Source organism: Rousettus aegyptiacus, unplaced genomic scaffold, assembly GCF_014176215.1.
Source record: "Rousettus aegyptiacus isolate mRouAeg1 unplaced genomic scaffold, mRouAeg1.p scaffold_m13_p_12, whole genome shotgun sequence".
In the NCBI taxonomy this organism is placed as follows: Eukaryota; Metazoa; Chordata; class Mammalia; order Chiroptera; family Pteropodidae; genus Rousettus; species Rousettus aegyptiacus.
Genome location: NW_023416287.1, coordinates 18,143,822 through 18,171,540, shown reverse-complemented (window position 1 = coordinate 18,171,540; position 27,719 = coordinate 18,143,822). Strand labels below are relative to the sequence as shown.

At 40.9% G+C, this 27,719-nt stretch overlaps 1 protein-coding gene and 1 long non-coding RNA gene across 3 annotated transcripts; one reads left to right on the top strand and one right to left on the bottom strand.

Annotated features, from left to right (window-relative positions):
- EDEM2 (ER degradation enhancing alpha-mannosidase like protein 2) lies at positions 1-24,659 on the bottom strand. Of its 2 annotated transcripts, XM_016126432.2 has the most exons (11): positions 24,472-24,657; positions 24,137-24,247; positions 22,301-22,340; positions 19,043-19,148; positions 15,201-15,326; positions 12,651-12,862; positions 10,098-10,239; positions 8,725-8,849; positions 5,550-5,694; positions 2,692-2,813; positions 1-570 (listed from the first exon to the last, which is right to left on the bottom strand). In XM_016126432.2, the coding sequence occupies exons 1-11, from the start codon at positions 24,576-24,578 to the stop codon at positions 70-72; spliced, it is 1,737 nt and encodes a 578-aa protein (XP_015981918.2). In that variant the 5' UTR covers positions 24,579-24,657; the 3' UTR covers positions 1-69. The 2 variants fall into 2 exon arrangements, with proteins under 2 accessions (XP_015981918.2, XP_036085382.1); XM_036229489.1 differs by lacking the exons at positions 8,725-8,849; positions 10,098-10,239 and having other exon boundaries at positions 24,472-24,659.
- Positions 24,660-24,939: 280 nt separating this feature from the next.
- Positions 24,940-27,217, top strand: LOC118609993. Its single transcript, XR_004953624.1, has 3 exons — positions 24,940-25,028; positions 25,138-25,246; positions 26,826-27,217. It is a non-coding gene; the product is annotated as an uncharacterized LOC118609993 (long non-coding RNA).
- Positions 27,218-27,719: the final 502 nt, after the last annotated feature.

Below are 27,719 nucleotides of genomic sequence, written 5' to 3'. Positions count from 1 at the left end.
ATGATAGTCAAAAGTAGATTTATTGTTATAGCTTAGTTTCAAAAATAAAACAAAAGGATCATCCAGTGATTATGAGGAATCTAGGAACACCTGTCCCAGTAATGCCAACTTAGAGGTAAAAGGCTGACTAGGGCAGCTGAGAAGCGGGATTTTCTGCTTGGCAGGCTTCTTCTCTCTTGTCTCATCATGGTTTTCAGGTGAGGAGAATGTTCCTGGCCCTGCTGGGGGTTCCCATGGCCCTGAGCTCATAGTTGTCTTCTGAAATCTTGACCTATTCCGTTTGAGAGAGTAGAACTCCCTCATCAAATCCTCCACTTCCCACTGCTCTTCCTTGAGCCTCCGGCAACAGTGCAGGGCAGCAGGGTCGATGGGGTGGGCTTCTGTGTTGAAGATGTAGCCCCCAGCCCCTAGGATGCACTCCCCATAGGGAGTGATCACTGCATCGAAGGTGGAGCCATTGTTATGAATGAAGTTGTCTGGGTCAAACAGAAGGTAGAGGTATTTCACAGTCTCAGCCAGGAAGAAAGACTCCATGCGATTGTCAAGCTTGTGGTCTCGCAAATCTTTGATCTGCCATGAGGGAGAAGGAAGCAAGTCAGAAGAGCATCCCAAGGCTACAGAAAGGGTCAGGAGACCCCTGTTAAGAATTCCTTGCCTGCCACCAAGCAGTTGAGGGCCTTTGGGCAAATTATGACCACAACTCCCAACTGGATTTCCTACTTCCACTCTTTCTCTAAGGTATATTTCTATCGTTAAGTCTTACCTGTCACTCCTCCACTGAAAACCCCCTGTTAACACCCATTTCACGTAGACTACAAACAAATGCCCTTACCAGGTCCTTTGTGATCTGGCTCCTGCTCCATCCCTGACTTCTCTCTTACTGTTTTCCAGCCACAAGGCTTTTCTGTTCCACAAGCCAGCAAGTACACTTCCACCCCAGGATCTTTGCACCTGCCATTCTTTTAGCCTGGAGCACTCTTCCTTCAGACATCCTCATAGTTTGCTCCCTTACTTCCTTCAGGTCTCTGCTCAAATGCTGCCTCATCAGAAAGCTCTTCGCTGACCTCCCTACCTGAAATGACAATTCCTATCCCCTTTATCCTACCTTTTTGTGACTACAAATGTAGATCTAATCACCTCCTGTAATGACATTGCAAAAATGAAGCATCATTTACTTAGCTAATCCTCTCTTGATGGGCATTAAGGTGGCCACCAAGTTTTTGCTATTGTAAACCACTAATTAAGAGTCTTAAGAAAAATTCACATTTTTAGTTTATAATCATGGATAATAAGTTTACTTGCTACAAACAATTTATTTCAGCTTTTCAGAACTGGCAGTACATTTAAAAAAGAAACTCATTCTCAGTGGATGTCTATTTTACACCAAAAAACTGTGACTAAAACACACAGACCTTATGAACCAAGAATTATTATTTTCTTGCCCTATTTGATGAAGGCCAAGGGATTCAGATGACTGTTCCCATCACTCACCCTGGAAGATCTCCAAAGGGCTTTATTTTCATGGAAATAAGTCAAGCATTCCTAAGAAGCCCCAATGGGCTTATCCACTTTGGCTTTTCACACAATATAACACATTAAAAACTAAAACTGATCATTGCTTTATTTTTCTCCTACACATATGTCTTTTCTTTAAACATATGTACCTATGTTCTACTTATAGAATATAATCACATTATAAAATTTTGAAAATAGTTTTGTTGTTATTGTTTGTTTTCAATTCCATACCTCACACAAACAAACAAAAAACCTCTGTAGGCTTTTTGGTGCATTTTCTTCTAGACTATTTTCTTACCCATCTGGTTTTTAAATGATTGTTTATTTACATCTTGCCTGCTTGGGCCCTCTAAGGACATGACATGGCTCTCACTCTTGACCCTTTCAATCCATTCTCCACAGAGCAGCCAGTGATCTTTCTAAAATAAAATCAGAGTATGTCACTGCTGCACCATAAATCCTACCAGAACTTCTCATTCTAAGCAGAACAAAACCCAAACTCTTTCCCACGGCATACACAAAGCCTTACATGATCCAGTCTCTGCCTATTTCTGGGATTTTATCTCTTTCCACTTTCCTCTTCACTCCACTCCAGCCACACTGGCCTTTTCTGTCTCCCAGATACACGTTCATTATTTTTCCTACTAAAACATCAACCCAAGGCTTAGTTTTTCTTCACAGCTATAACCCTCAGCCTAGCAGAGTATCTGGCCTGTGAAAGACATTCAATAAATATCTGTGAGACTGGTAGGGCTGTTTCATTGAGGATCCTCCAGTTTGAACTTATGGTCAAAATATATATTCAAAAGGCAGAGGTTTATGGGCCTCTGTATTTCCCTTCTAGAATCTGTTTTACAGGCCTTTTCACAAAACTCACCCTTGCAATGTAGACTATTCTGACAGCTAAAGAATCTCTGATATAGGGAGAACAGCAAGGGCATGGAGTCAAGACCCCAGGAACCAACCCTAGTTCTACCTCTACTAGCTATGGGACCTTTAACAAGTTCTTGGCTTCTATTCCTTGGTCTCTCCATCTATAATATAAAGGCATTACATATCTCTCTAAGGTCCCTTCCAGTGCTAATATTCCAGAGCTTCCAGCACTCCACCATTAAAGAGGCTCTTTAGTAGCAGAAGGAGACGTTTTCCAATTCTTGGGCCCATGGAAACACTTACAGTTGCAAATCCACACTCCACCTTGCTGATTTTTTCGATGGATTCCACAGCATCTCTTCCGAGTTCTAAGAGGGTGGGGTCGCCCGTGGCACGGTAGAGATACATGGCACTCTCAATGAGTTCTGCAAAGTCCAAAGCAGACCCTTCTCACTGATCAAGGAAGGCTTGGGGCCCACTTGGGGCAGTGAGATACCCCTCCCCTCCCTACCTTGTCTACAGGGTCCCCAGTAGGAGGAACATGGGATAACTCACTCAATGCTGAGTTCTCAGAGCCAACAGACCCACATCCTGAAGCTTAAACAAGACCAGCATTAAAACAGACTCCCAACCCAAGAGAGAAGCAGGCAACTAGGCTCTGGGATAGGGAAGGTGGCAGAGGCTGCTGTCTCTCTCTCAATATCTGTTCTCTCCTTCTTCCTTAGTAATAGAATTCCTAACTTTCACCAAGCACATGTCTGCTAAGACTAACACCCATTCCCAGCAGCCAGGTGTGGGATTAGGGTTCCTGACACCATAGAGAGCCACATAAGGCCAGAACATGACAAATAAATTTCTATCTTAATCAAGTTATTGCATTTTTTTTCTGTCACTCATTGCCCCGCCTAATCCTAAAACTTAAAAAGAAGCATATGAACCTGTCATTATAAGGCCCTCTCTGACATGGGATAGAACAAAACATGAAGGCTAACATATTCAAAAGCCAACCTTCAATCTAACAAAGATGTAGCCATCAGTTCACTGTGGCCAGAACAAGGCAACAGTTCTGCCCTATTCTACACCACTGGAATCTGATGTTCAGACATAGGCCCCATTAAAAAGGAATATTAGCCAATAGGAGTTGGTCTCCAGATGATAATATTTATCCTGGAGGCAAAAAACAGAAAATCTGTTTATCGTTTTCAAATATCTGAAGAGCTATTATGAGAAGGAAAAATTTGACTCTTCGGGTGGCTCCAGCAGGTGGATGCTACAGTTCAACAGACTTCTACTTCCTCGCCTGTCTTTTCTCAGAAAGAAAATTCCTCTCCCTTCCCTATGCCAACTTTTCCTCCTGATCATTCCTTCCCTGTTTTCTCCTGGGATTTGATCAGCACTTTTCTCTCTTTTGATTTATTACTGAAAACTCTATTTTTTATTTCTTATTTCTGCTTATCGCCCCAATTTTCTCCTACTGCTCCTTCCCATTAACCCAAAGACCTCTAAACAATTGTTAATATAACTGCTCATATCCTAAGACACAGACTGGGACATGTTCACTGGCAGGTGAACGCACTGTGTGTGTTCAAAGAAAGAAGACAGTGCTGTTCTGGGAAGCCTCCCCTCTGCTTCTAGCGGCTGCTGGGATCAGCGCATCAAGAGTCAACCATTTGTTTTCTCGTCCTCACACATGAGCTTATGAACGCTGGTAATTGTTTGAATTTCCTGACTATTCGGCCAATTCTCTAGAAGAGAGTGACAGCCCTAGGTTTAGATTTGAACTTGGTGGGAAAGTAATGGCCCTCAGAGGCCTTTAGGCTAGGCTCTGTGCATCAACACTGCTGATGAGACATGTGTGCCAGACTGTAAAGCACTGGTCCACCTAATTATAGATTATAGAGTAGTACCTTATCTTCCATATGCTATTTTGGGGTAGGAAGGATGACTAGACTAAGGCATTCTTAGATTCCTGGATGTGGTGCCTTACTTTCCACTGATGCTTCCTGTAAGCCTATTCTGAAAATGCAATAAGTTGCCTCTATAACTAGTGAGCTCCCTGTCACTGTGGTAACTATACAAAGACTAGATTACTAGTTGACAGGGCACTTATAGGAGATTTCGATTAGAAGAGCTTTCAGGTTCCCTCTAACCCTGAGAAGGCACAAGTCTAAGTCTTACATTTAGTTCCAAATTCTATCTTCATTTTATCTATTGGTAATATAGGAAGTGATACCTTCTGAAAGTTTTCTCATAAAAAAAAAAAAAAGCCATAAAAATAAATACATGAGAAATACCAAGAATGGCAGCCTCTAGCCTCTAAGGAGTCAAAAGTGACTAATTTCCTCTTCCCAGTGGCTATTTTACTCCCTCTTCTGTCCCTTCTCCACAACTCCTACAACAATCGCTTGTGTTGGAGGAAATAAATGGATCGGAGGAGGGCAGAATGGGCAGAAGCCACTAGAAGGCCGGTCCCATAGCTCGAAGGCATTCAGGTGGGAAGGTGGGACAGGTCTAAGACAATGGTAACATAACCTGCTCTGGGGTGGAGGATGAATGCGTGTGCTGACTAAGCTTCCTTCCTCTGTCCCCCTTTTCCTTCCCGTCCTCACAACATTTAACTTTCCTGCAGTGAATCAGAGGATCAGAGTTGGAAAGAAACTTAAGACTTTTATCTAATGTGTAGTCCCTTTCTTCTCTGTGTCTTGATTTCTGAGCTGCAAATGAGGTGGATGAGCCCAGATGATTCATTCCTAAAGTCCATTCCAAAGTTCTAACACTCGGTATTGTAGGAATGTAATTTATCTGACCCATTGACTTAGGAAGTTTGCCCACATTTTTGGAATCCTGATGGCAGGAACTTAAAAGGAGCCAACCTGGCTTTTTCCATCTCACTCACTTGCTCAAGATTGAAGGAAGATTTAGTTAGGAGACCTGGGTTCCACCCTACCTCCTACACTCACAGCCTTGGGCAAGCTATTTCAACCCACCAGGTCTCATATGAAAAATATGGGGATACATAATTCCTAGCAGGAAAACTATCTAGAACCACTGGAAGAATCAGATAGAAAAAAAAAAATGGACTTGTAAGGCATGGAAACTCGTAAAGACATGAGGGTTTGGGGTCTGGAGAACCAAGCCTGATGGCCAGAGATGCTGCTTACCTGGCCGAAGTGGGTAGCCCTCTCGCTTCTCCACCGTGTATCCCTGAGGAATATTGTAGAATTCTGGGAGTCCTCCAAACTGTTTCCAAACAGTGTAGTAGTTAAGGAAGGTCCTCATGGCATTATCAATGTCCCCAATGAGACTCTGTGAGAGAGAAGGGGTTGTCAGGCAGGCAGCCACCAGGCATAAAAACCCACATACAACCTCAAGAAAAAGAAAAAAATAATCAAAAAGGCCTGCAATCAAATCCTGAGTTGGCCTTTTACTCACTGAGGCCTCAAACCAGATACTTAACTTCTCTGAGCCTCACCTATAAGATACAAAATATATCTTATATATTGTTGTGAAAGACAGAGGTTGTACACAAAGCCCCTGGCTGCCAGTACATGCTCAGTCAATGCTGGTTACTAACAATTTTTAAATAGGTAAGTCAGCCATCTGCTTTAAAGTTCTAAGAATAGGAAAAAAGGTTGACTATACTAAGTCTCACTCCCACCCTACATCTCAGCAAGTACCATTTTGTATTAGTTTGTAAACATAAACAAATACATAGAGTATATTATTTCCTCCACATTAAATATAGCTTATTAAATATACTGTTCTGCAGGTCTCTTTATTCATTTAATAATATATCCTGATTTTTCCATGCAAATACATAAAAAGCTCCTGCCTCCCTGCATAGTATTCCATTGCTTCAATCATAATTTAATTAGTTCCTTATGAAGACAGTTGGCTTGTTTCCAGTCATTTCCTATTTGCTATATCAATGCTGCAATAAATAACCCTGTACATATATCATCTCAAACATATGCAAAATGTATCTGTAAGATAAAGTTCCAGAATTAGGATTGTTCAATCAGAGGATATATGCATTTGTAATTTTACTAGCTGTTGCCAAGTAGCTACTAATATTAACTCACAGAGAAACAGCTAACCTTCTTGACATCGCCATTGGATATCTCAAGGATAGAACAAACTTGACATTTCCCAAACAATATTTCTGGTTCCCTCACTTTCCCACAAAGTTGACTTTCTTCTTGGTAAATGGCTCCACCATCTCCAGCCAGAAGCCTTAACTCTCCTTTATCTCCACCTCCACATCCATTCCATCAGCAATTCCATCTTCAAAACATCAATATTTTTCTCTCTCTGTCTCCAGAGCCAACACCTGGTCTAGTCACCAGCATCTCACACTGGGTTGATGTCAAAGGCCTCCCTGCTCATTCCACGATTTGTCCCCTTGCCCTTTTCAGCCTACCCTCCCCAAGGCGGCCTGACCGCAGGGCTTCCCATGGACTCAACATAAAGTCAAGACAGTTTACCGTGGCCCTCAAGGCCTGGTACAATCTGGTCTCTGCTGACCTTCCATCGACTGATCTTTCCCTTCCCTGGATCGTGGCCATACTGCGTTTCTTTGTTTCTGATAAACGCCCAACACACTACACTGTATTTCCTCTGCCCGGAACAACGTCCTTCATTCCCAATTCCTCAAGTATCAGCTTTAATGTCACATCTGATAGGCCTTCTTGTCTAAAGTAGGTCCCCATCCAATATTCTCTATTGTAGCCCCTTATTTGTTTCCTTCATTGCAACTTATTACTTTATGTATTTATCTGTTTAAGTTTTTCTTTGTGTCTTGTCCTCTATAAACTTTAGCAGGGCCTGAAACACAGAAGGCATTTAAATATTCGTTGAGTAAATGAACAAATTTAACATCTCTAAGCCTCTTTTCATCTATGAAACAACACTTACCTCATTATGATTCTGTGTAAAGTCCCTGGCACACAAATCATTCTTTCATAAGTATTTGTCACAAACAACTTAAAAATAAGAATGTCCCAAAATCTCATTAAGAACTGCATTACTAATAAAATTGCTTTTAGATTTTATATTTATAAAAAATTAATTTATAAGAAATTAATGTTGTGTTAATCATTTACATTTAATAATAACTAAATCCATAAGAAGACAAATTGAATACTCAGAGCCTATGGTCACAGAAAATTTTTAAATATTTTTAATTTCTATGTACCATATTCGGACTTTGTTTCAGAGACATGATAGGGTATCAGTAAATTTTTTCAGCATATAAAATATAATAATTTGGATAAAATTCTGTTGGGAGAGTAGAATGGAAATATGAGTTCAAGGAGAAAAAGAAATGGTATGCAAACACATAAATATGCAAGGGGTGCTACAGTTTTTCAAAATTCTCTTAGGGGTCATTCGAGCATAAAATTTGAAGATCTTGAAGACTTGGACCAATACTTAATATTATCAACAAATTCTCTCTGAGCCTGTTTTCCCATCTGTAAAATAAGAGGGTTGGCTGAAAGTCCATAATGGAAGACTAGTTAAATAAATCACAGTGTATCTATTCAATGGAATATATGTAGCTGTTAAAAGACTGATCTATGTGTATCAACAAAGAATGATCTCTAAGATATAGTCAGTGAAAAAGATTATTTATAATATGTTCCTATAAATGTAAAGAAAAAAGAGGGATATAAATATACATACATTTATGTATATGGATTTCTGGAAAGATATACAGAAAACTGATAATAGGGACTGGATTGGGGAAGAGGGTCTGAGGGTGGGGGCTCAAGACTTACTTTACCCAGTATTCTCTTTTGTGCTTTTTAAATGTACCATCTATGTGTTATTACCTTTTCTTAAAATTAAAAATTAAAACTAGTTTATAAAAGTATTTTGGAATACCTAGGGTGTAGATTAGATGGGCTCTAAGATCCTTTCCAGCTACAACTCTATCAGATCGTGTAACGGAAAAAGATAGTGATGGCAGACAGAGCAGCCCCAGCCGCTTTCACATCCTTTCTCGGGCCCGCTATCAAGGAGATCTGACAGAAATGTCCAGTGGAGAAATAGCTGTTGCCAGTGGTTGTTACTGCCCAGTCTAGAAAGACACTCTCTGCTTTATATTTACAACATTCCGTAGCAAACTGGAAGCCCGGTTCCTAACATCCTAAAGCTCCCCTTGCAAAATGCAGTGAGGCAGAATCTTAAATCTAATTTACTCTAAGTCCTTCTTCCCTCCCCAAACCATCGTCTAAAACAAATATTCAAGCAACTAAGCTTATTTGACTTATACATCAGAATGAGCTTGCTTTGCCAGTTCCAAGGAAAATCGCCACCCTCTCTAATTGCTCCTACCTGAAGACCAGGCCAGTAGGCCTCCAAGGACTGGAATACCGGCATGGACACAGTCCCCTTGTACATCTGCACCCACAGGTACCAGTCATCGAAGCGGGTATAATTTCGAATGGCTTTGTTATATTCTGTAATGGAGATGGGATAATGGATACATCAGGAATTAGGGAGAGAAAAGGCAGGCCTTGGCAACAGAAGCACAGACTTAAAACTTTTGAAAGATTATATGAAGGTCTAGCTTCAAAGAAGACTAGCATGCAACAAGGCATAGAGGAAAGAGCATGGGTTCTGGAATCAAACTTCTAGGCTCAAATTCTGGCTCCAGCTTTATCACTTGCTAACTATGACCTTGAGCAAGTTTTTCCCTCTGAAGCCTCAATCTTATTATCCGTAAAATGGGCAGATTTATGTTATATACCTCATAGAATTGTTTAGTCATTTGTTCACTCACCATTATTCACTGAGCACCTACTAAGTACCAGGAACTCAGGTAGCAAACAAGACAAAGAAGGCTCCCAGCCCTCAGGGAGCTTGAACTTATACTTCCCCATATAACGTAAATCCATGAGGACAAGGGCTTTGTTTTGTTTATTGCGGAATCTCCAATACTAAGATACTACATAATAAATATGCACCATAAATGTTAACTGAATTAAGTACCAAATATGCATGCAAATAAATAAAGACAATCTCGATTAGTGTTGTAAGCATCAAATAAAATAGTCCATGTCCAGTATTTTACAGAGCGCGTGACACATCAATAATTAATAATAATTATTAGGTGTCTAACAATTCCTTGACATCATTATTACTAGTGTCTAAGGGCCTGGAGGGTAAAATGTTTTTACTCAACAGGCATTATTAATCTACAGCCTACTTCGTGTAAAGCATTATGGGAAACACAAAGATGAATAAGGTATGGATGCCGTGCTTAGCTGGTAGAGCTTTGAACTGTGGATGACAGCTGACTGCAAGAGAAAAGCTGAACACTCTAAATTCTCAGGAAGGATTAAGCTACTTTCTGGGCAAGGTGACATTTAAGCTGGGCCTTGAAAGGTAAGTAGAATTTGGGCATGTGAAGACAGGAGAAAAGGTATTCCAGGTAAAAGAAACACTTATGCAATGGCCAGGAAATAAGAAATCCAGGGCTACATACAGAGAACAGAGTATGGTTCAGAGTATTGGCTCTTGCAAGAAGGCAACAAGAAGTGTGGTGGGCAGCAAGTGGACAGTATACATCCACAGTGGCTTTGAATGCAAATTCAGGTATTCAGAACTGATTCTCTAGACACTTGGGAGCAACTGAAAGTTTATAAATAAACTATATGTCAACAGGAAAAATCATAAGGAAAGCCCCTTTATCCTTCCCTTTTTACCTAGGAACATGGCCATGAGTTTCTTATCCTGAAGCAGGATGGCTCCTTTCACCAGGTACTCAAAGTAGGAGTCCACACCAGCCCCGATGCCCGCATCCTGGGCCACCCACTTGCCAGTGAGCACGTCAATATGGTTGCCGACCTGAGAGAGAGACAGGTGGTCCCAAGAGGGCCCGAGACAAAACAAGGATTTTTCCACTCCCCTGACCGCCTGGTGAGATACAAGGCAGGCATCCCAGGGCTTCTTGGGAGACATGCAGGCTATCGGAGTACAGGGTTGGGGGGCAAGGCTGGATCACGGCCAGCTCTTCTCCATATCTATACAGTGGAGATATATGTCATGCACATTTATGAGAACTTTATACACTGGGCAAAAAATGAGAAAGAACAATGATTTATAGAGTTTATGCTTTGTTTAGAGGAGCAGGTCCCAACATTTTGGCACCTATACGAATCTAATGCCTGATGATCTGAGGTGGAGCTGAGGTGGTGATGCTGGTGCTGGGGAGTGGCTGTAAATACAGATGAAGCTTCACTTGCTCCTCCCCCCCCAACCCCCCCCCTCAACTCCTGCTGTGCAGCCCAGTTCCTAACAGGCCATGGACCGGAACTAGTCCACGGCCTGGGGATTGGGAACTCCAAGTCTACAGTGAGTCTGAGCTGGGAGATGAGAACTTGCTATTCCCACAATCTGTCTCAGACATCTCAGAACTCTGCATATGATTCCAGTATCTAAAGACACAAAGATATAATCTATAGATTTCCATAAATCAACCCAAGAAGAATATCCAAGAAGCTGATGGAGTGGTTGGTTACTTGTACGGAGAGGAACTGGGTAGCTGGAAACAGATGTCATGGGGGACTTTTTTTTGTATCCTTTGACTTGTGAAACGTGACTTTTAAAATCATTTAAAAATAAATTTTAAAACATTTCAATGAAGAAATATGTTGTCCGTATAACTTAGATCCTGATGGAAGCTGATAACTTCGTCTGGTACCCAATCAAAGAAGACAGATAGCTGTTTTGTGTTAGTTTGGGTTCCTCCAGAAACAGATCCTTAGCAAGGAAGACTGAAAGCAGTTGATTTGGAAGGTGAGTCCCTGGATACACCGGTAGAGGAGGGGGAAAGTGAGGCAGCCCATGGTGTGCCATCAGGCAAGTGCCCATTGTGGGACTGGAGCTCAATACCAAGGGACAGCTCTGTGAGTCAGTATCGAGCATGAGCATCAGCATTATGTCACCCAAGGGGTGGGGAACTATGGTCATTATCCACAAACTCCCATTAGGACCAGTCACTGAGAACTGCTCCAGAGTAGCATTAAGTCCTGGCACTTCTGGCTGAGGACAAGCAGAGCAGGATCCAGGCACCAGAAAAGACTCATAGGCCAAGAGACACAGAGGATGGCGGTCAGGCCGGTATACACAGAAGTGGTTAAGGGCTGAGAGGATATGGTCAGGGCACCATAGAGTCCACTATGGTTCCAGTGCTGGCGAAAAAAACTGCCTGTGTTGGACTTACTGAGGGAGTTACAGTAGGTCTCCAGAGGGGCACTCTCTTAAGGGATTTTCAAGGATTCTTCACATAAGTTTCACTTTTTAAGCTGATTTCAAATAAGACTTTGCATAAAATGTACCTCCACCTGAATCACTTTCAGACAACAGAGTCTTCATAAGTCATAATGACTCAGCAAAGGTGGTATTAATACATTAATGTTATTGCTGAGGTAACTGATGATCAGAGAGACTGAGTGACTTGCCCAGGGTCACACAGTTTCGATGTAGCAGGCCTGGGCTCCAACCCAATTCTGACTAAATCTAGTGCTATTTCCTGGATAGCTTTGGCTCAATTACTGTAAATTTCCATGGATTATGCAAATGAGAAGCTGAAACTAATTTTAGGGATCATCTGGCCCAAAGTGTGTTAAATTTCCATGGTTTAATAGGTATTAGAGAAGAAAGGCAAATCTTGGGGTCAAACAAGTTTAGGAAATGTTGAGTTAAGCAAAGTGGAACAGATTTATTTATCATAGGACTTCATAATCTTTAACCTGCTCATGTTCATTATGATGCTCCCCCCGCCGCCCCCCCCCCCCCACAAAAGGAACTGTATGTAGTATTCTCCGAACTTAGTTGACTGGAAATCATTTTTTCATGGCATAACCATTCAACACCTCTCAGAACTGGTGTTCTAAGAAACACAGTTTTACAAACAAAAAAAGACAGTGAAAATGAAGGCCAGACAGGCTGATTATCTAAGGTCACCAAATGAGTCGGGGGCATGAAGCATATGATCCACTCCCTAGAAATCAGAAGTTCAAAGTCAAAGCTTAACATAGCCCCTTTTCCCTATCAGATGATTTGCTCTCATGCTCTCTTCCCCTCTGTGCCAAAACATGAATCGAAAGCTTGATCTGCTTTCAGTGTCCTAGACCATTCCTGATGTCACCCTTAGTTTCCTTTGACTGGACTGCAACTTGTTGCTCAGAGCCCCAAGTCTCTTAAGCAGGGGCCCAAGTGACCAACTTGACTCAGGAAGGTTGCCGCCAACTTACCAGCCCAATATCTGATCGGCTCTCCCACAGGCGCATCAGGGCCGCTCTGGCCACGTCTTCAAACACAGGGTCACCGGTGAGGCTGCTCAGGGTGGCGAATTCCACAATGAAGGTCCCAATCCCTGCCGTACAGGTGACAGGGGTCTCTCCCGGGTTCACACCATGAAGTAGGTTCACTGTTCCATATGGCATACCGGTGGGTGTCTGAAAGGCTGAACAATCACAAAATTATGACCCCAGACAGGAGTGGGGAGGTAGGGATGGTTGAATACAGGCCCAAAGCCTGAGGCCTTTGCCAGCATTTCCCTCTTTATCTCCTGAGTGATCTGCTAGAGACTGAACTGGAGAAGGAAGAAGATCACAACTGGAGGGCCTGTAATGGCCGCCTAAGCCAGATGTGGTCAAACACTACTCCACATGACCCTCGGGCTCTTGCTTGTGATGAGGAGGAAAGCAGTGGGCTGTGTTCCAGGTTGTCACGCTCCACGCAAGCTCACTTTAGCTAGCACAGCTCTCCTTTTACTTATTTTACACTATGCCTTCAGCCACCAGGCAGGCAACTTACTGTGAAGCAGGCGGGCTTTGGGCTATAGGGAGTGGTGGCGCTGTGGCACACAGAAGACCTTGCCCTATTAGAAGCCATTCATATACTTTAAAATTTTTTATTTCAATTTGGGCTATAATTGACATACAGCACTATATAATTTTAAGGGCTACAGCATAAAGACTTGACTTATATATATTGTGAAATGATTACCACGATAAGTTTAGTTAACATCCATCACCTCATATAGATACAAAAAAAGTTTCTTTCCTTATGATGGAACTTTTAGGATATACTCTTACAACTTTCAAACACATCATACAGCAATGCTAACTATTGTCATACTCTTGTATATTACATCCTCAATACTAAGTTATCTTATAACTCAAAGTCTATGTCTTTTGGCCACCTCATCCAATTCCCTTCATCTACCTTTTTAAACACCAGTCTGATGAAATGAAACTTATCTGCAAACCTAAATAGTCCTAGAGGAGCCAGTTTGAGATACCAATTTTAAGTAAAGAGTTTAGGGGCCAAAAAATATTTTTTTAATTAAAAAAAAGGTGGGAGACATAAACCACTAAACTGCTGATGTGGTCCAACCTCAATTTATAGGTAGGAAAAGTCACGCTTGTAAAGAAGTGACTCAAAGGTCACACAGAGAGAGCCAAATAGAGGTGGAATGGGAATGTCTGCCACGCACCTACTCTTTCCCCCTCCCCACAGCCCAATGCTCTGTCCACCCCACCCCAGTGCCTTCCGATTCAAAGCAAGGAACAAGACAACCAGCCAGAGGTAGAGATATCCTCTCCAGGACTAATGGTCAAATAACCCAGAGCATAGAGCAACCTGTGCGTCACCAAACTGTGAACAAAGTTGTCAAAACTTCCAAGAACTATAAGGTCCAGGGACTTTGTTGTAGACGAGAAACCTATCTGGCAGGCATGAGTGGCAAGCAAGGAGAATAAGAATCACAATCAAGAAGGGCTCAAAGGAATATTTCAGAAAATTCAGTCAGTGTTGAAAAGAGAGGGAATAACAAAAATCCTATTTTTTGACCCGACATGTCTCAACACAAATTTTTTTTAAATGACAAAATAAAAAAAGAAGAGAGTAACCAGGCAGAATTTCCTCTAGGGATGAATCACACAGGACATGATGTTTGTAAGGAGACATTCTGGCCATGAGCCGTGAGCCATAAGTGAGACCTGAACCCAGCTCGCTTACTCTATTTAGGTCTTCCCCAAGCATGAGAGGCAAGTACTGTGCGAAAGGGGTAAGTGAGATGGCCGAGAGGCTGGTGGAAAGCACGGTATGACGTGTTTGGGTGTGAAGAGCCCTCAGAGCCTCCACCACACCCTGAAGAGAACACAGTGTCCAGTGGATGCTGCTGAGCCCAGTTACTGTCCCGCCAGACGAACACATTGAGGCCTGGCTTACAGCCCTGGAGTTTAGCTACAAAATAAGTCCCTCTCATTTCAGTGATGTCTGAGGTTTCCCAAGTACTTTTTCCCTTCTGATTTCATTTTATGCCTCCTAAAACCTAGTGTGGCAAGGAGGTAGGAACTATGATTCCCGTTTGCTGGATCGAGAAATTGAACCAAGAAAAGGAAAAGTGGCTTGGTCAAGATACTGGCTGGCAGAGCCGAGTCTAGAACCTAGGGCTCCTTGAGCTCAGACTAAGGCTCTTCTCTGGAACCCTTTTATTCCAGCAATGTGTGGGCCTAAGAGGAGGCAACAGGGCTCATTCAAATAAGGCAAAGGCTTCCATCCATCAGGCTGGCCTTCAGCATCTCCCCTGCAAAAGTAATGAGGTCACCTCATCCATCCTGGGCCAGGGCCCCAGCTAGCCTTCAAAATACCCAGTGCGCTCCTGATAAGCATGCTGAATTCCTAGAGGTAGAAATACCAAGTGTTTGGGTGAGAAAACACCAAGAAATAATTCAGCTTTGCTATTCTCATCTCCAGCAGAAGAAGCAGGACCTCTTCCCCAATGTGGGTCTTACCTGGGAGGAGTTTTCGAGCTGCCTCCTCAGCCATCCTCAGGAGAGGTCCAGAGCAGGGCCATCCAGCCTCCACTTCTACCCCAGCCTTCTTTGATAGCAGGTGAGCAGAGAGAAGTCCTCCTACCACTATAGATGGTACAAAACACAAGTGTCAGAGTCCCATGGACCAGAGTTTCTCTTGTACAAATAAACCTAATTGCTCTCACTGGTGGCTCACTGGGAAGGGGCTAGAGACATCTGATGAAAGAAGAGACCTTTAATCCCACATATTAATACAGTGTTAAGTTTGCAAAGATGTTCTCTTGGTGGGCCATGAAAACAATAGCTATCATTTTTTTTTTTTTAAATCTCTACTGTCTACCAAGCACTAGGTACTATTGTACCCTCTTCAGATGAAGATACTGAGGTTCAGAGAGGTAAATTGACTTGTCTTGGATCATCTAGTATGTGGTAAGGCCAGGTGTGTCTCACTCCAAAGCCAATGCTCGTTCCACTTGGTCACTCTGTCTCCCATTCCTGCTCCCCCCACCAAGACACGGAGGGGAGGAAAGGGTGAGCAGAGTAGTTCTTACCTTCATTTTATTAATTTATCTATTTCAGTTTATTACATAAATTAGGACTTATAAAAAAGACACAAAGGTTCTGTATCTGGAAATATGGCTAAACAGATTAAATATTCTGAATGGCCCTCTCACTGACAAAAACTAGTGACCTAGAGCTTCAGTTTTCCCCTCCTCCTGGCAGAGGGGAAATAAGAGACCTATCCAAAATAGTGAGTGTGATGAAAGATCCCTCCGAAAAGTTGGGATCTGAAAGAATTATATACTCTGTTTAAGGACGAATTAGAAATAAACCCTACACACCTCCCCAAGTGTGCAGTAAGGAAAACTTCATGCCTCAATCTTGATGTCAAAAAAGGGAAGAAAAAAAATCTCCCCTAAGAATTAGTTCCTACAACTACAGCCTGAATCCACACTAACTGGGTAGTCTAGAAACCATCAAACCTTTAGCTTAAAGTGGTTTTTGGTAGATAGTGCCGCCAGCCACGTGGCAGAAGTAAATGAAAACTACATCTGAAAGAACCCACTATCAAGCCAGGTCTCAAAGAATCCCACGGATGAAGTCTAGGGAATGAGGATACATTTAAAAACACATAAATCACTAAACATACAAAGAAACAAAGCATTATGAATAAAAGCCAGCAGAGAAGACTATAGAATAAGACTTACCAATATTTCAGATACTGGAATTATCAGACACAGAACACAAAATAATTATGTGCAGTTTGTTTAAAGCTATAAAAGGTTGGAATATATGAGTAAGCAGCTAGAAATTATAAAAATGACCAAGCCTATTTATAAAAGAACCAAATAGAATTTCTAAAAATAAAAAATAACAATAATTAAAATTTTAAATTACATAGGTTTAATAGCAGGTAAGATATATCCGAAGAGAGAATTAGTGGATTTGAAAACAGACTAAAAAAAATATATACAAAATGCAAAGTAAAGAGACAAAATAATTTTTTAAAAGTACAGAAAGGGCTTGGAGGACAGTAAAAAGGTATAACACTATATCTGGTTGAGTTCTTAAAAAGAGAACAGGGAGAAACTGGAGAAGAGGCAACATTTGAAGGGAAAATAGTTACCAACTTTCTAAAACTAATGGATAATATCATATCTCAGATACAGGAATCCCAAGCAAAATGAAAATAAAAAAAAAAAGAAATCCACATTTATACATATTACACACAATAGAACGGTAGAACAACAAAGGAATAAAAAAGATCTCAAAGGCAGTCAAGAGTCCATGTAATAATGATCATTAAAGCCCAATGATGGGTCCATCTAGGTCATTATACTATTTTCTCTACTTGTATGTATTTTTCAAAATTCCCATAAGAAGTTTTTAAAAGGAGGGTGCCGTCTTCATAAACAAAATCAATTATCTATAAAGAAACAACAATTAGATTGATAGATTACATCTTAATAATGAAACCAGAAGACAACTGAAAATTTTCTTCAATTTTATTTGAAACAGTAACTATCAACCTAGAACCATATCTCCCAAAGGCCAAAAAAATGCAGTGAGAGAAAGACATTTCCCACAAACAAGAGCAGAGAAAGTGTGCCAAGAACACACCTGCACTAAAAGACATTCTAAATTACTTCAGATAGAAGGAAAGGGATCACAGATGTAAGGTCTCAGACACAAGAAGATAGTCAAAAAAGTGGTAAACATAATAGTAAATCTATAAAAAAAAGAGTAAATCAAAAATTTCAATTGATAGAGTATTAACAATGTATGGAGGGCTGCAAAGAAGTAGAATACATTAACTACAGCATACAGGTAAGGATAGCCTCAGAGCCAGGCTTTGTATTGTTCAGGAGAAGAACAAAGATTTTCATTAACTTTAGACTTTGTTATGTTTGTTAAATTTTCTAGGAAACTATTTTAAAAGCTAGATGCTGTGTATAATTTCTAAATTAGTAAAAAGAAAAATGAAAAGAGGAAAAAATCAGTCTAAAGAAGGCATGGAAAAGGAGAAAGGAGAAAGAAAAAAAACATAGAGAAGATGAGACAAATAGTGCAAAATAATACCATAAAAATGAATGCAAATATATCAATGATTATTGTAAATGTGAATGGATCAAATGTTTCAGTTAAAGAATTGTCAGAATGTTTAAATAAGCAAAATATATAATGTAATTTACAAAAGATATATCTAATCATAAAAATACAAAAAGAATAAAGTAAAAGGACAGAAAAAGATATACTGGACAAATGCCAAGCAAAAGAAAGCTGGTATAATTATAGTCATATGAGAAATGAAGGTATAAAGACAATCTTGATTTACAGATGACAAATTGGGCTCAAAAGTTGTGTGACACAGCAATGAGCATGGCCTCAAACTCAGGTCTGATTCCTACACCAGAATTTTATACCATGCTGCACCTCTGCTCCCTAATCTTTTTAAAAAATTGTTATTTATCACATTTCTGTAATATTTTTCATTGCAAAAGACACAAAATAAAGGTGAGCAAAATAAAGGGGGAAAAAACAAAACCCTGCCATCCAGAGGTAACTGCTCTTAAGCCACTGGGAGTCCAGACAGTCACTGAAAATAAGGGCTGTGCTAGCTTCATAAGAATCACTGGAAACCTGCTAAAAATAATGATTCTAGGACTCAACCCAAAGATCCCAATTAAGTTTAGAGTGGACCCTAGACATCTGAATTTTTTAAAAGGTGCCAAGTGGTTCTGATAGACAACCAGGTTTGGAAACTAATACCCTAGAAATACTTGCACTTGGTAATACAGTAATCACTAACCACAAGTTGCTATTTTAATTTAAATGCATTAAAATTAAATGAAATGAAAGATTCAGCTCTTCATTTGCAGTAGACACATTTCCAAAGTGCAAAAGCCATATATGGCTCGTGGCTACCATACTGGACAACAAAGATATAAAACATTTCCATCATCTCAGAAAGTTCTATCAGATAGCACTTCCTAGACAATCAGCTCTAGGAACATAAGGATTACATTGTTCTTGTTCATGGCTGTATGCCTAGCACCAAATATATGTTAAATACTTGATTAATTCTGGCATATTTCTTTCCAGTCTTTTCTCTGTCCTCTGCTCATGTCTGCAACTGATGAGGGATCTTGAGACCTCCCCATCCGACTCTCTAGGAGGGAAGAAGAGCTGCAAGTCACTGATTTTGGCCAAGTGCCCTGGCTGGGTTGTCCCTTAAGGATCCTAACTACCACCCCTTAGTTTACATGGAGGCAAAAACTCCACAGTCTTTTCTTCGAAAGGCCCTAGAGGGTAGCCCTCACCTCGGATGTTGGTTTCAAACACAGAAGCATTCACATCAATATCAAAGTCCACATTGTCCTGGAGCACTTCAACCACTCTTTGGAATTCCGAGACATTCCCCAAAATCTAGGAGGAAAGAGAATGACATGGCAGTGAGGCTCTCTCAGGCTTGAAGGCACCGAAGATGCTAGATTAAGAGTCTGTCTGGGATCCTACACTGGTGTAATCCTCATTTATTCAACTTAGGACCTGCAGTTTCTGTTCTAGGACTGGTAACAGGTGAAGAAAACACCAAGAGCTAGAATTAATTCACAGAGACCCAATATCAAGAGAATTGGGTAATATCAAGTAAATTCTTAGGTACCTATTTAAGAGTCCTCATTTAAACAATATAAAACTATATAGTCTGTAGACCACATTAATGAATTCTTAGTCTGCCATTTGCAGTGGATATCTGAACAATTTTTAACCTTCTCTTGCCACATTCATCCTTGTGGAAAGTATTGCAGGCTGGGTGGCCCCACTTCTTTACCCTTGCAACCTTCCATCATATAGGCTGGAAATCCAGATACTTGCTTTCTCAGCTTCCTTTGCTGCTAGAGGTGATTGTATTATCAGTCAATTCTGAGCCTTGAGAAAGCTACTGGGGGAACTTCTAGAAAAGCTTGTTTTCCTATTAAAAAAGGACAGACACAGCTGGCATAGCTTTTCCTCTTCCTCTTTCTGCCTTAAAAGCAGACTTGATTTCTGCAGCTGTGGCAGCCAGATTAGACCGTGAAGTACTAAGCATGAGAATGAAAGCCAATAAACTATTAATAATAGAATGGAAAGATACAGAGGTTGGGTCTCTGATGGCACAGGTAGTCACTGACCCAATGCTAGAAATTACCTCCAGACTTTCTTTTACTTGAGAAAATTAAACCCTTTTTGTTAAACCATCAGCCAAATGCAATCCTGATAACTTTTCCCTTGAGGAATTACCTTTCTTCCAGTCACTTGTACAGGTGGGAGGGGCTGCCTCCAGTCCTTTAGGTACAAAAATGGGCACTTGACCTGAACTAGACAGTGTACTGTATTGTGGCCAAGTGATTGGTTTAGGAATAGACGTACGACCCAAGCCAAATCAATGAGACTCATTTCCTGGAATTAATGCAAAAGGGCTGATTCTTTCCACACACAGATTACTAAATGAGTAGGATGTAAGTCTCGAGCTACTGTTGGCTAACTGACCATAATGAGAGCTTAAGAACATGGCCAATAAAGAAGGCAGAGATAAGAGGAGAAAGATATTCCTGAAGACAATATTTCTATGTCTGAATCCAGCTGGGTCTGAGGACAGCCTTTACCTGGACGTTTTAGTTATCTGGCTCAGGTAATTTCCTTCTTGTCTCATCAGTTTGAATTGGATCTTTGTCACTTGCAAACAAAATAATCCTGATTATTTCAGCATCAAGGCCCTCTATGATTTGGACCCAACCTACCTCTCTGACCATGTCACTCACTGTTCATCTTCATCTAACCTATCTTCATCCCTTCAGTAAAACTGTACCCACTATTCCTCGATTTCTTGCCTTCAGACGTACTGGTCTCTCTGCCAAAAATCACTCCCACCAACTTCTTCCCATTTACAAACCCAACCTATCTTTGGTTGTCTAAATGTCACCTTCTCTAGGAAGCCTTCAATTCCTCCAGTTGGAATTAACCTCTTATCCCTTTAAAAGGCTCCAGTAACTTAACCACACAGCTCTTAAGGCATCCATTTCTTTTTGTGTTAAGAGAATCTTTGCCTGAGCAGGAGCCTTACTCATTCCTGCATTACCCAAGAGTGCCACACACAGCCCATGAAGCAATTACTCAAGAAATGTTTGTTAAATGATTCCATGAATCTTTCTGCACATAGCAGCTAGTGATCTCAAAACAGAAATCACATCATTTCCTGTCATCTACTTAAGGAATTGCAGTGGCTTTTCATTACTTTCTAATTAAAGGTCAAAATCCTTAATATGGTGAGAGCATCACCTGGTTCCTATCTATTATTCCAGCCGCACTTTGCTTCCTCCTTTTCCTTCTCCCCATCCCAGATATAGTGGCCTTCCTTTAATTCACTGCACTTGCCATGTCCTCTGTCATGAGGCCTTTACTTAGTGTTCCCTCTACCAGAAACACTCTTTCATCCTCCACTTTCCTACTCAACACTTACTTCTCCTTCAGATCTCAATTTAAGTGTCATTTCACTACCTTGAGGAAGTCCTCTGTGACCTCTTCAGTCTAGGTCAGGCTCATTTGGTTATAACCACTCAAAGAATCATGTTCCTCTCCTACAGAGCACTCATCTCAATTTGTAATTATACAATCTTTAGGGTTAGTCTTTGATTCTTTGTCTCCCTCACTAAAATCATAAATTCTAAGAAAGCAGGGACTGTGTCTGTTTAAACTCATTATTATAATTATTGTAGCTCCAGAGCTTAGCACTGCTTGGCATATCGTTGGCCCTCAATAAATATTTAAGAAATCAACAAGTACAAAGACATTAAGGAAAAAAAGGTAAATTATAACTAAATAGCTAAATTATATCTACAAGGTGATCACAATCATGTAAATACTATTAATATATAAAAATAAGAAGAGATGACAAAGAACTAGAAATAATGAAATAGGGGAAAGTGGTTAAATCTTCTCTTATGACCTCTTTAAGAATGACAGTTAAGGCTTGGAGTCATACAGAATTGAGTTCAAGTCCTAGCTCTGCCTTTTCAAAGCTATATCTCCTAGCCAAGTCTCTGTACCTTTCTAAGTATCAGATTTGTTAACTATAAGAAGGAGTAAAGGTACTTACCTCATGGGGTTATGGGAAGGATTAAAAAAGATAACACAGGTAAAGTGCTTAGCACAAGTCCTACGGACACAACAAAGTAATTACTGCTATTATTTTTATCACTGAACTTGTCCACTAGAATGTAAGCCTCTAAAAACGAGAAGGGTATCAAAGTCTCTATATCCCCCACTAAATATAGTTCTACACAGAGGCTTATCACAATTCTGTGTCCATAACATGTCCTCTATAAATGTTTGCTAAATAAATAGACCTGAATAAGTTTGGAATGTTGTTTTCCTCTATCTAGCTGGGCAACCAGAACCTGACTTTTCAGAATAATGAAATGAAAATAATAAAAGACCCAGGTGAAGAATTCATTTTTCATCTACAGTCAAGCTGCCAAAAGAAGAGAGATATTGGTTATGCAATGGTAGAGAAGAAAAGAAATAGATGGGACACTTACCAGCAAGGTGTCCAGGGCATCAATTAGAGTCAGAGAAAAACTGTAAAAGGACAGAAATCCCAGCTGCTTAGTAAGAAAATCAAACACCAGATATTAAGGCTGCCCCAGATCAGATACCCCAAAAACTAATACGTGAGGCACAGCGATGCCCCTGGCTGTCCCTCTTCCAGTCACAACAGAGAAGCTATAGTAAAAATCACCAGGAACCTCTGACCCATTTAATGCAGCTAGGATAGTGGATTGATGTAGCTCAACTGTAGTTAAACACATGACCTATATGCGCTGGCATTCTCTCAGCCATAGGGAGGCAGTATGAAATTACAGCTAAGAATACAGACTTTTCATTATTTAGGAACTTATCTCACAGAGCACAGAACTACATGCTGAGAATGCTCATGAAGTATTGTTTAGAAGAGAAAAGCCAGAAATAACACAAATGTACAGTTGAAAAGTGATTAAATTGTACTGCATTCAAACAATGCAAAATTATGAGGTTGTCAAAAAGATTGTTATCAAGAGTTCTCTTGGCCAATGTTAAATGAAGATATTCAAATCATATTGTTAAATGAAAAATACAAGGTACAGAATAGGCAGTGTAGTATTTTTCTATCTGCATTTTCAAAGAGACATACAGACAGAAAGCAGATTAGCTGTTGTCTGGGCCAGAGGTGGTAGAAGGATTAACTATAATGTGGCACAAGGGAACTTTTTAGGGTGTTCTATATCTTGATTGTGATATCAGAACATCAGAAATGTTCTATATCTTGACTGACAGTAGTTACTATACACTTAAAATAGGTGTATTTTATGTAAGTTATGCCTTTAAAAAATTAATTTAAAAAGATACCTACATGATGGTATATACCTAAAACATTTCTGAAGGCTACGCAAGAAATGTAAAAGTGGTTCAAATTCTAGGGTATGGGAGATAGTTATTTATAGGATTTTGTACTGCCTGAATTTGCCATTTGTTTGTATTACTTTTTCAACTAAAAAACAAAAACCAGCACAAATTTTGTTATGTTTCCTTAACTTCTCCAGTCCTTAGCATATTCATGTAAAATGGAGATAACGGCACTTCTACAGGTATTAAGAAAATTAAATGAAATGACACCAGTAAAATGCTTAGTGTGTAATCAATGTCCACTTCAAAGAAATGCAATGATTCTTTACTCAGCTGGGTAGAAACAAGACTGAGAATTCCATCTCTCACGGATTTTTATTCTAGTGGAAGTGAGAAAGACAAACTGGCAGACAAGTGGAAATGATAGTATCAGAGTGAGAAGTGCTAAGAAAAATCGAGTGATTTGTGAGAGTGACCTGTAGGGGGTGAGTAGTTAGGGGAGTTGATGCTAAGGTGACATTTTGGGTTGAGCTCTCAAGAAGCAGTCAGTGTTGTGAAGATAATGGGGGAAGAGTGTTTAAGTTACATTAACAACAAAAGCTCTGAAGTTTCATATCTGGATGAGGAACAGTTCCTCCTGGGCCTGTTTGCCAACTTATTAAAATGAAGGGTTTGGGTTTTCTGACTTCTTGGAGGCTTTCCATCATATCCTACAACTCCAGAGATCTGCCCAGGTCCCCACAGCTTGTGCCTGTTATTCTTGTGGCTGAAGTCCAAAGGTTCCTTCAGTCCACTGTGGGATCCATATTTCCAAAAGGCTGAGTGGATCCGGGTGGTATTAGCCTTAACTGGGGGGAACGCAGCCTCACCCTGGCTAGGAGCAATTCTGGAACCAGTAAGAAGACCATGAGGCCACCAGCCCCAGCAGTCCCACCCGCCTAGGACAGGATTGCGAGACCCCGATCGCCCCCTTGCTCCTCCGCTCGCACTACCTGCCCCAGGTGTCGTGCCCGTCACAGGTAAGAGGTCGCAGCTCGTCGTAGGGAAAGGCATTCTCCAGGTAGCTGTCGTAGGCGTGGTAGAACATGGCCTTGACTCGCTCCCTGGTGTGAGGTACGAGAAATAAGGCAGGGGGCCAGAAAATAAAACCAGGCAGGGGAAAGGACAAGAAATAGGGCGGAAAATGGGAACCCTGATTCTGCTGGGAGTCCAGCGGAGGAGTTCGAGCAAGTGAGAGTGGGGTCGTGGGGTGCAGGGAAAGGGAAGGGACCGGGTTTGCGCTTTCCACTCCCCACTATGGAAGGGCAGGGAGTCTGACCCCATTCACCTGTAGTGGGCGGGGTCGGGCGCGGTGCCGTCGGGGCCCGGCGCACCATGGTGCAAGGGCAGCAGCGAGCACAGGAGGCCAAGCGGGACCAGCAGCCGGAAAGGCATAGAGCTCGTGTCCTTTCAGCACCGCCGCCGCCGCAGCAGCCACCACCACCCGCTCATCCTAGGAGCCTCTGGGGTTCTTCCGGGAATCCGTGGCACTGCGCCTGCGCGCTGATCAGTTACTCACATCCGGACTACAAGCTCCAGAATGCAACTGGTGGCGGAACCCAGACAAAGCGGGGTCCACGTGTCTTAAAGACAGTGGCTATTACAGCTACTATAATTAGTGTTTTGGTAGCATTATTTATTAAGCAATTATTGTGTATTGACTATATGGAGCACTTTAAATACATTATTATTTTCTTAAACCACCATATTGGCATGAAGTCAGAGACTAGGAGTGACTCAATATTTGTTGAGTGGACATGTATGAAGATGGATGAAGAATGTTCAGCCTTTACCATTATTAGGCATACTGAGTTTCCCAAATCAGTTCCCAGCTGATTGTGAAAGGTACAATTTACCTCCATTTATTTCTTCAAAGCTTCCACTCAAGAGATTTCTAGAAATCCTTCAGTTCTAGAAATTTATGAATTCTTGACTTTGCTCTTCTCCCATTTAGGATGTGGTTACATCATTGTGATCTCCTCAGCCTCCATACCAATGAAGAAGCTTCCTCTTCCCAATTGCCCAGACCATCTCAGTGGCTGTACTCCTGTAGAGTAGACCAGGTGAGAATGAAGACCCTGGAGCACTATAGCTTTGAGAAGATTTGGAAAACATTTTTTCATTTTCCTTCTAGCAAGTTCCCAGAATTTGGTCACCACTTTAGATCATAGCAACACCCATGACTTTGGGCAGTGTGGTGTGTAGTAAAATCAACCCTAGATTTGAAGTGAGACCTGGACTTCAATTTCGCTTAAATCTTCTATATGTGACCCTAAAATGCCCTTCTCTTTCTCTGGACCCAGCTTCCTCATCTATAAAATGAGGAGTTTGAACAAATGGATCTCTGAGATACTTTAACCTGAGCATTCTATATGCTATAGGATTGGCCATCCTCTTCTCTTTGGCAAAAAAAAAAAAAAAAAAAAAAAGTCAGATGGAAGTGGCAGCTCAGTTCCTTGAGATGGAATGCAGGTAAATGTGGTCACCTTTGGTCCAGCATCCTTGAAATACCCTTCAGATAAATATACCCTTCAACGAAATACCATCTGTGGATATGAGAATTAAAACCCTGACTTAACCCAGAGAGCTTGAGGTAGTACAGTATAGAGGTTAAAAATGCATGCTTTAGATTTGGACAGACCTGAATTTGAATACTACCTCCATCACCTATTAAGGTGTAGCCCCACCATTTTTCCTATGAGCCTCATTGTATGCATCTGTAAAATAGGAATAATACTAGTATCTACCTATTAGAATTATGAGCATTCAATGAGCTACTGCAGGTAAAGTGCTTGTCATAATGCCTGGCAGAGAAGACACTCAAAAAGTATTAGGATGTTTTTGGAAACTCTGTTTGGAGGTGCCAGATGGATAGGAAGGAGATGACAGTCAGCTGAGACTTTGCTAACAACATGGAGGCACTGTGTTAGTTTCCTGTGAGTATTGTAACAAATTACCACAAACTTGGTGGCTTAAAGCAACAGAAATTTATTTTCTCACAGTTTTGGAGGCCAGAGGTCTAAAATCAGTTTCACTGGGCCAAATTCAAGATGTTGGCAGGGCCACACTCCCGGAGGCTCTAGGGGTGAATCCATTCCTTGCCTCTCCAGCTTCTCCTAGAGAAGAGAATGTTGCTAGCATTGCTTGGTCTGTGACTGTATCACTCCAAGCTCTACCTCCATCTTCACATCACCTCTTCCTCTCTGGGTATATGTCACATTCTCCCTCTGCCTGTCTCTTATAAGGACACTTGTGTTTGCATTTAGGGTCTACCTGTATAATACAGGATAATCTCCCATTTCAAGACCCTTAATCACATTGGAAAAACCTTTTTCCAAATAGAGTAACATTTACAGATTCTAGGAATTAGGACCTAATGATTTTTAGGGGGCCATTTTTCAGCCTAGCACAGGTACTCTCTTTCCAGTTCTGGGCCTTTTCCTGTTATGAAACTTACCCAGACCTAATCATCCTTCTCCATGTAAGACCTGTAGCTTAACTTTTTGTCTCTTATTTAAAACTCTAATATGGATAACATGTTTGCAGGGAGTGTGGAGCCAGATTAATCAGTAATTAATGACAAGTCTCTTTTTATGCACAAGACTGAAAAATTCATAATTTTTCCTTGTTTTCTTTTTCTAGCTTGATGAAAATATGCACTTTCCAAACTGTCACAGAACAAATACAACCACGACTCATATTTTCACAATTTATGTAGTTGATTTCATAGTTTTCTCATGAGAATAAAAAAATTGTTTTACCCTGTAGAAAGCATTAGGACTCTTCCTTTCCAGCTTCACCTCTCACTCTATGTTTGTTATTGGATTCTAGAAGGTCATAGTACACCAGAGAAGTGTCAGATTTGAACATTTACTTATAAAGAGACTCAACGTCATTTTCCTAACCTTTGTGAACCTTAATTTCCTGATCTGAGATGTGGAAATTGACAATGCCATAAAGGATTTCTGAGGATTAAATGGGACAGTGGTCAAAATTCACAGCACTGTGGCTGAAACATATTAAGTTCTTGAAAAATATTCTCTTCTTTACCCCTTTATTCCTCTTTTTTTTAAAAAAAAAATGATAGGTGGCATTTATTAGTTCTTTTTACTGGGCTTCTGCCCCTAGTATCCAAGGTGTTATAGGCAATAATTCCTTCCCTCAGGAGTTGGAAGCATAGTGTTAGGCACACAACAAGGATTCCAAAGTAATCAAGCCACAGTCCTTTCCCTTGAAGTGCTTGCAATTTTGATAGAAATAAAAGATATTTATTGGTGAACATGTAGAATCACAGAGTGTTCCAAGTCTTCCTGTGGGTCAGTGGAGTTCAGAGGATACATAGATTGTATCAATATCCAAGGTCAATATTCTTGGACTCCATGCCGAGTGGACCAAGACTTAAACTAGTGGTCAGAAGCCCTGGGTTCTACTATTGGTTTAGCCTCTGTCTCTGTGTAATCTTAGGTAAGTCACTTTCCCTTTTGGGGATTCAGTTTCCACATCTGGAAAATGAGAGAATGAGACTACCTCTCAGTG

What these genes read in the sequence shown, in the direction of transcription:
- EDEM2 (XM_016126432.2), bottom strand. Translation starts at nt 24,578, where the DNA reads ATGCCTTTCCGGCTGCTGGTCCCGCTTGGCCTCCTGTGCTCGCTGCTG. An exon ending in AGCTCGAAAACTCCTCCCAG is followed by an intron (nt 12,863 to 15,200) that starts GTAAGACCCACA and finishes GTGATTGTTCAG; the next exon opens with CCTTTCAGACACCCACCGGT. An exon ending in CCTACTGGCCTGGTCTTCAG is followed by an intron (nt 5,695 to 8,724) that starts GTAGGAGCAATT and finishes TCTCTCTCACAG; the next exon opens with AGTCTCATTGGGGACATTGA.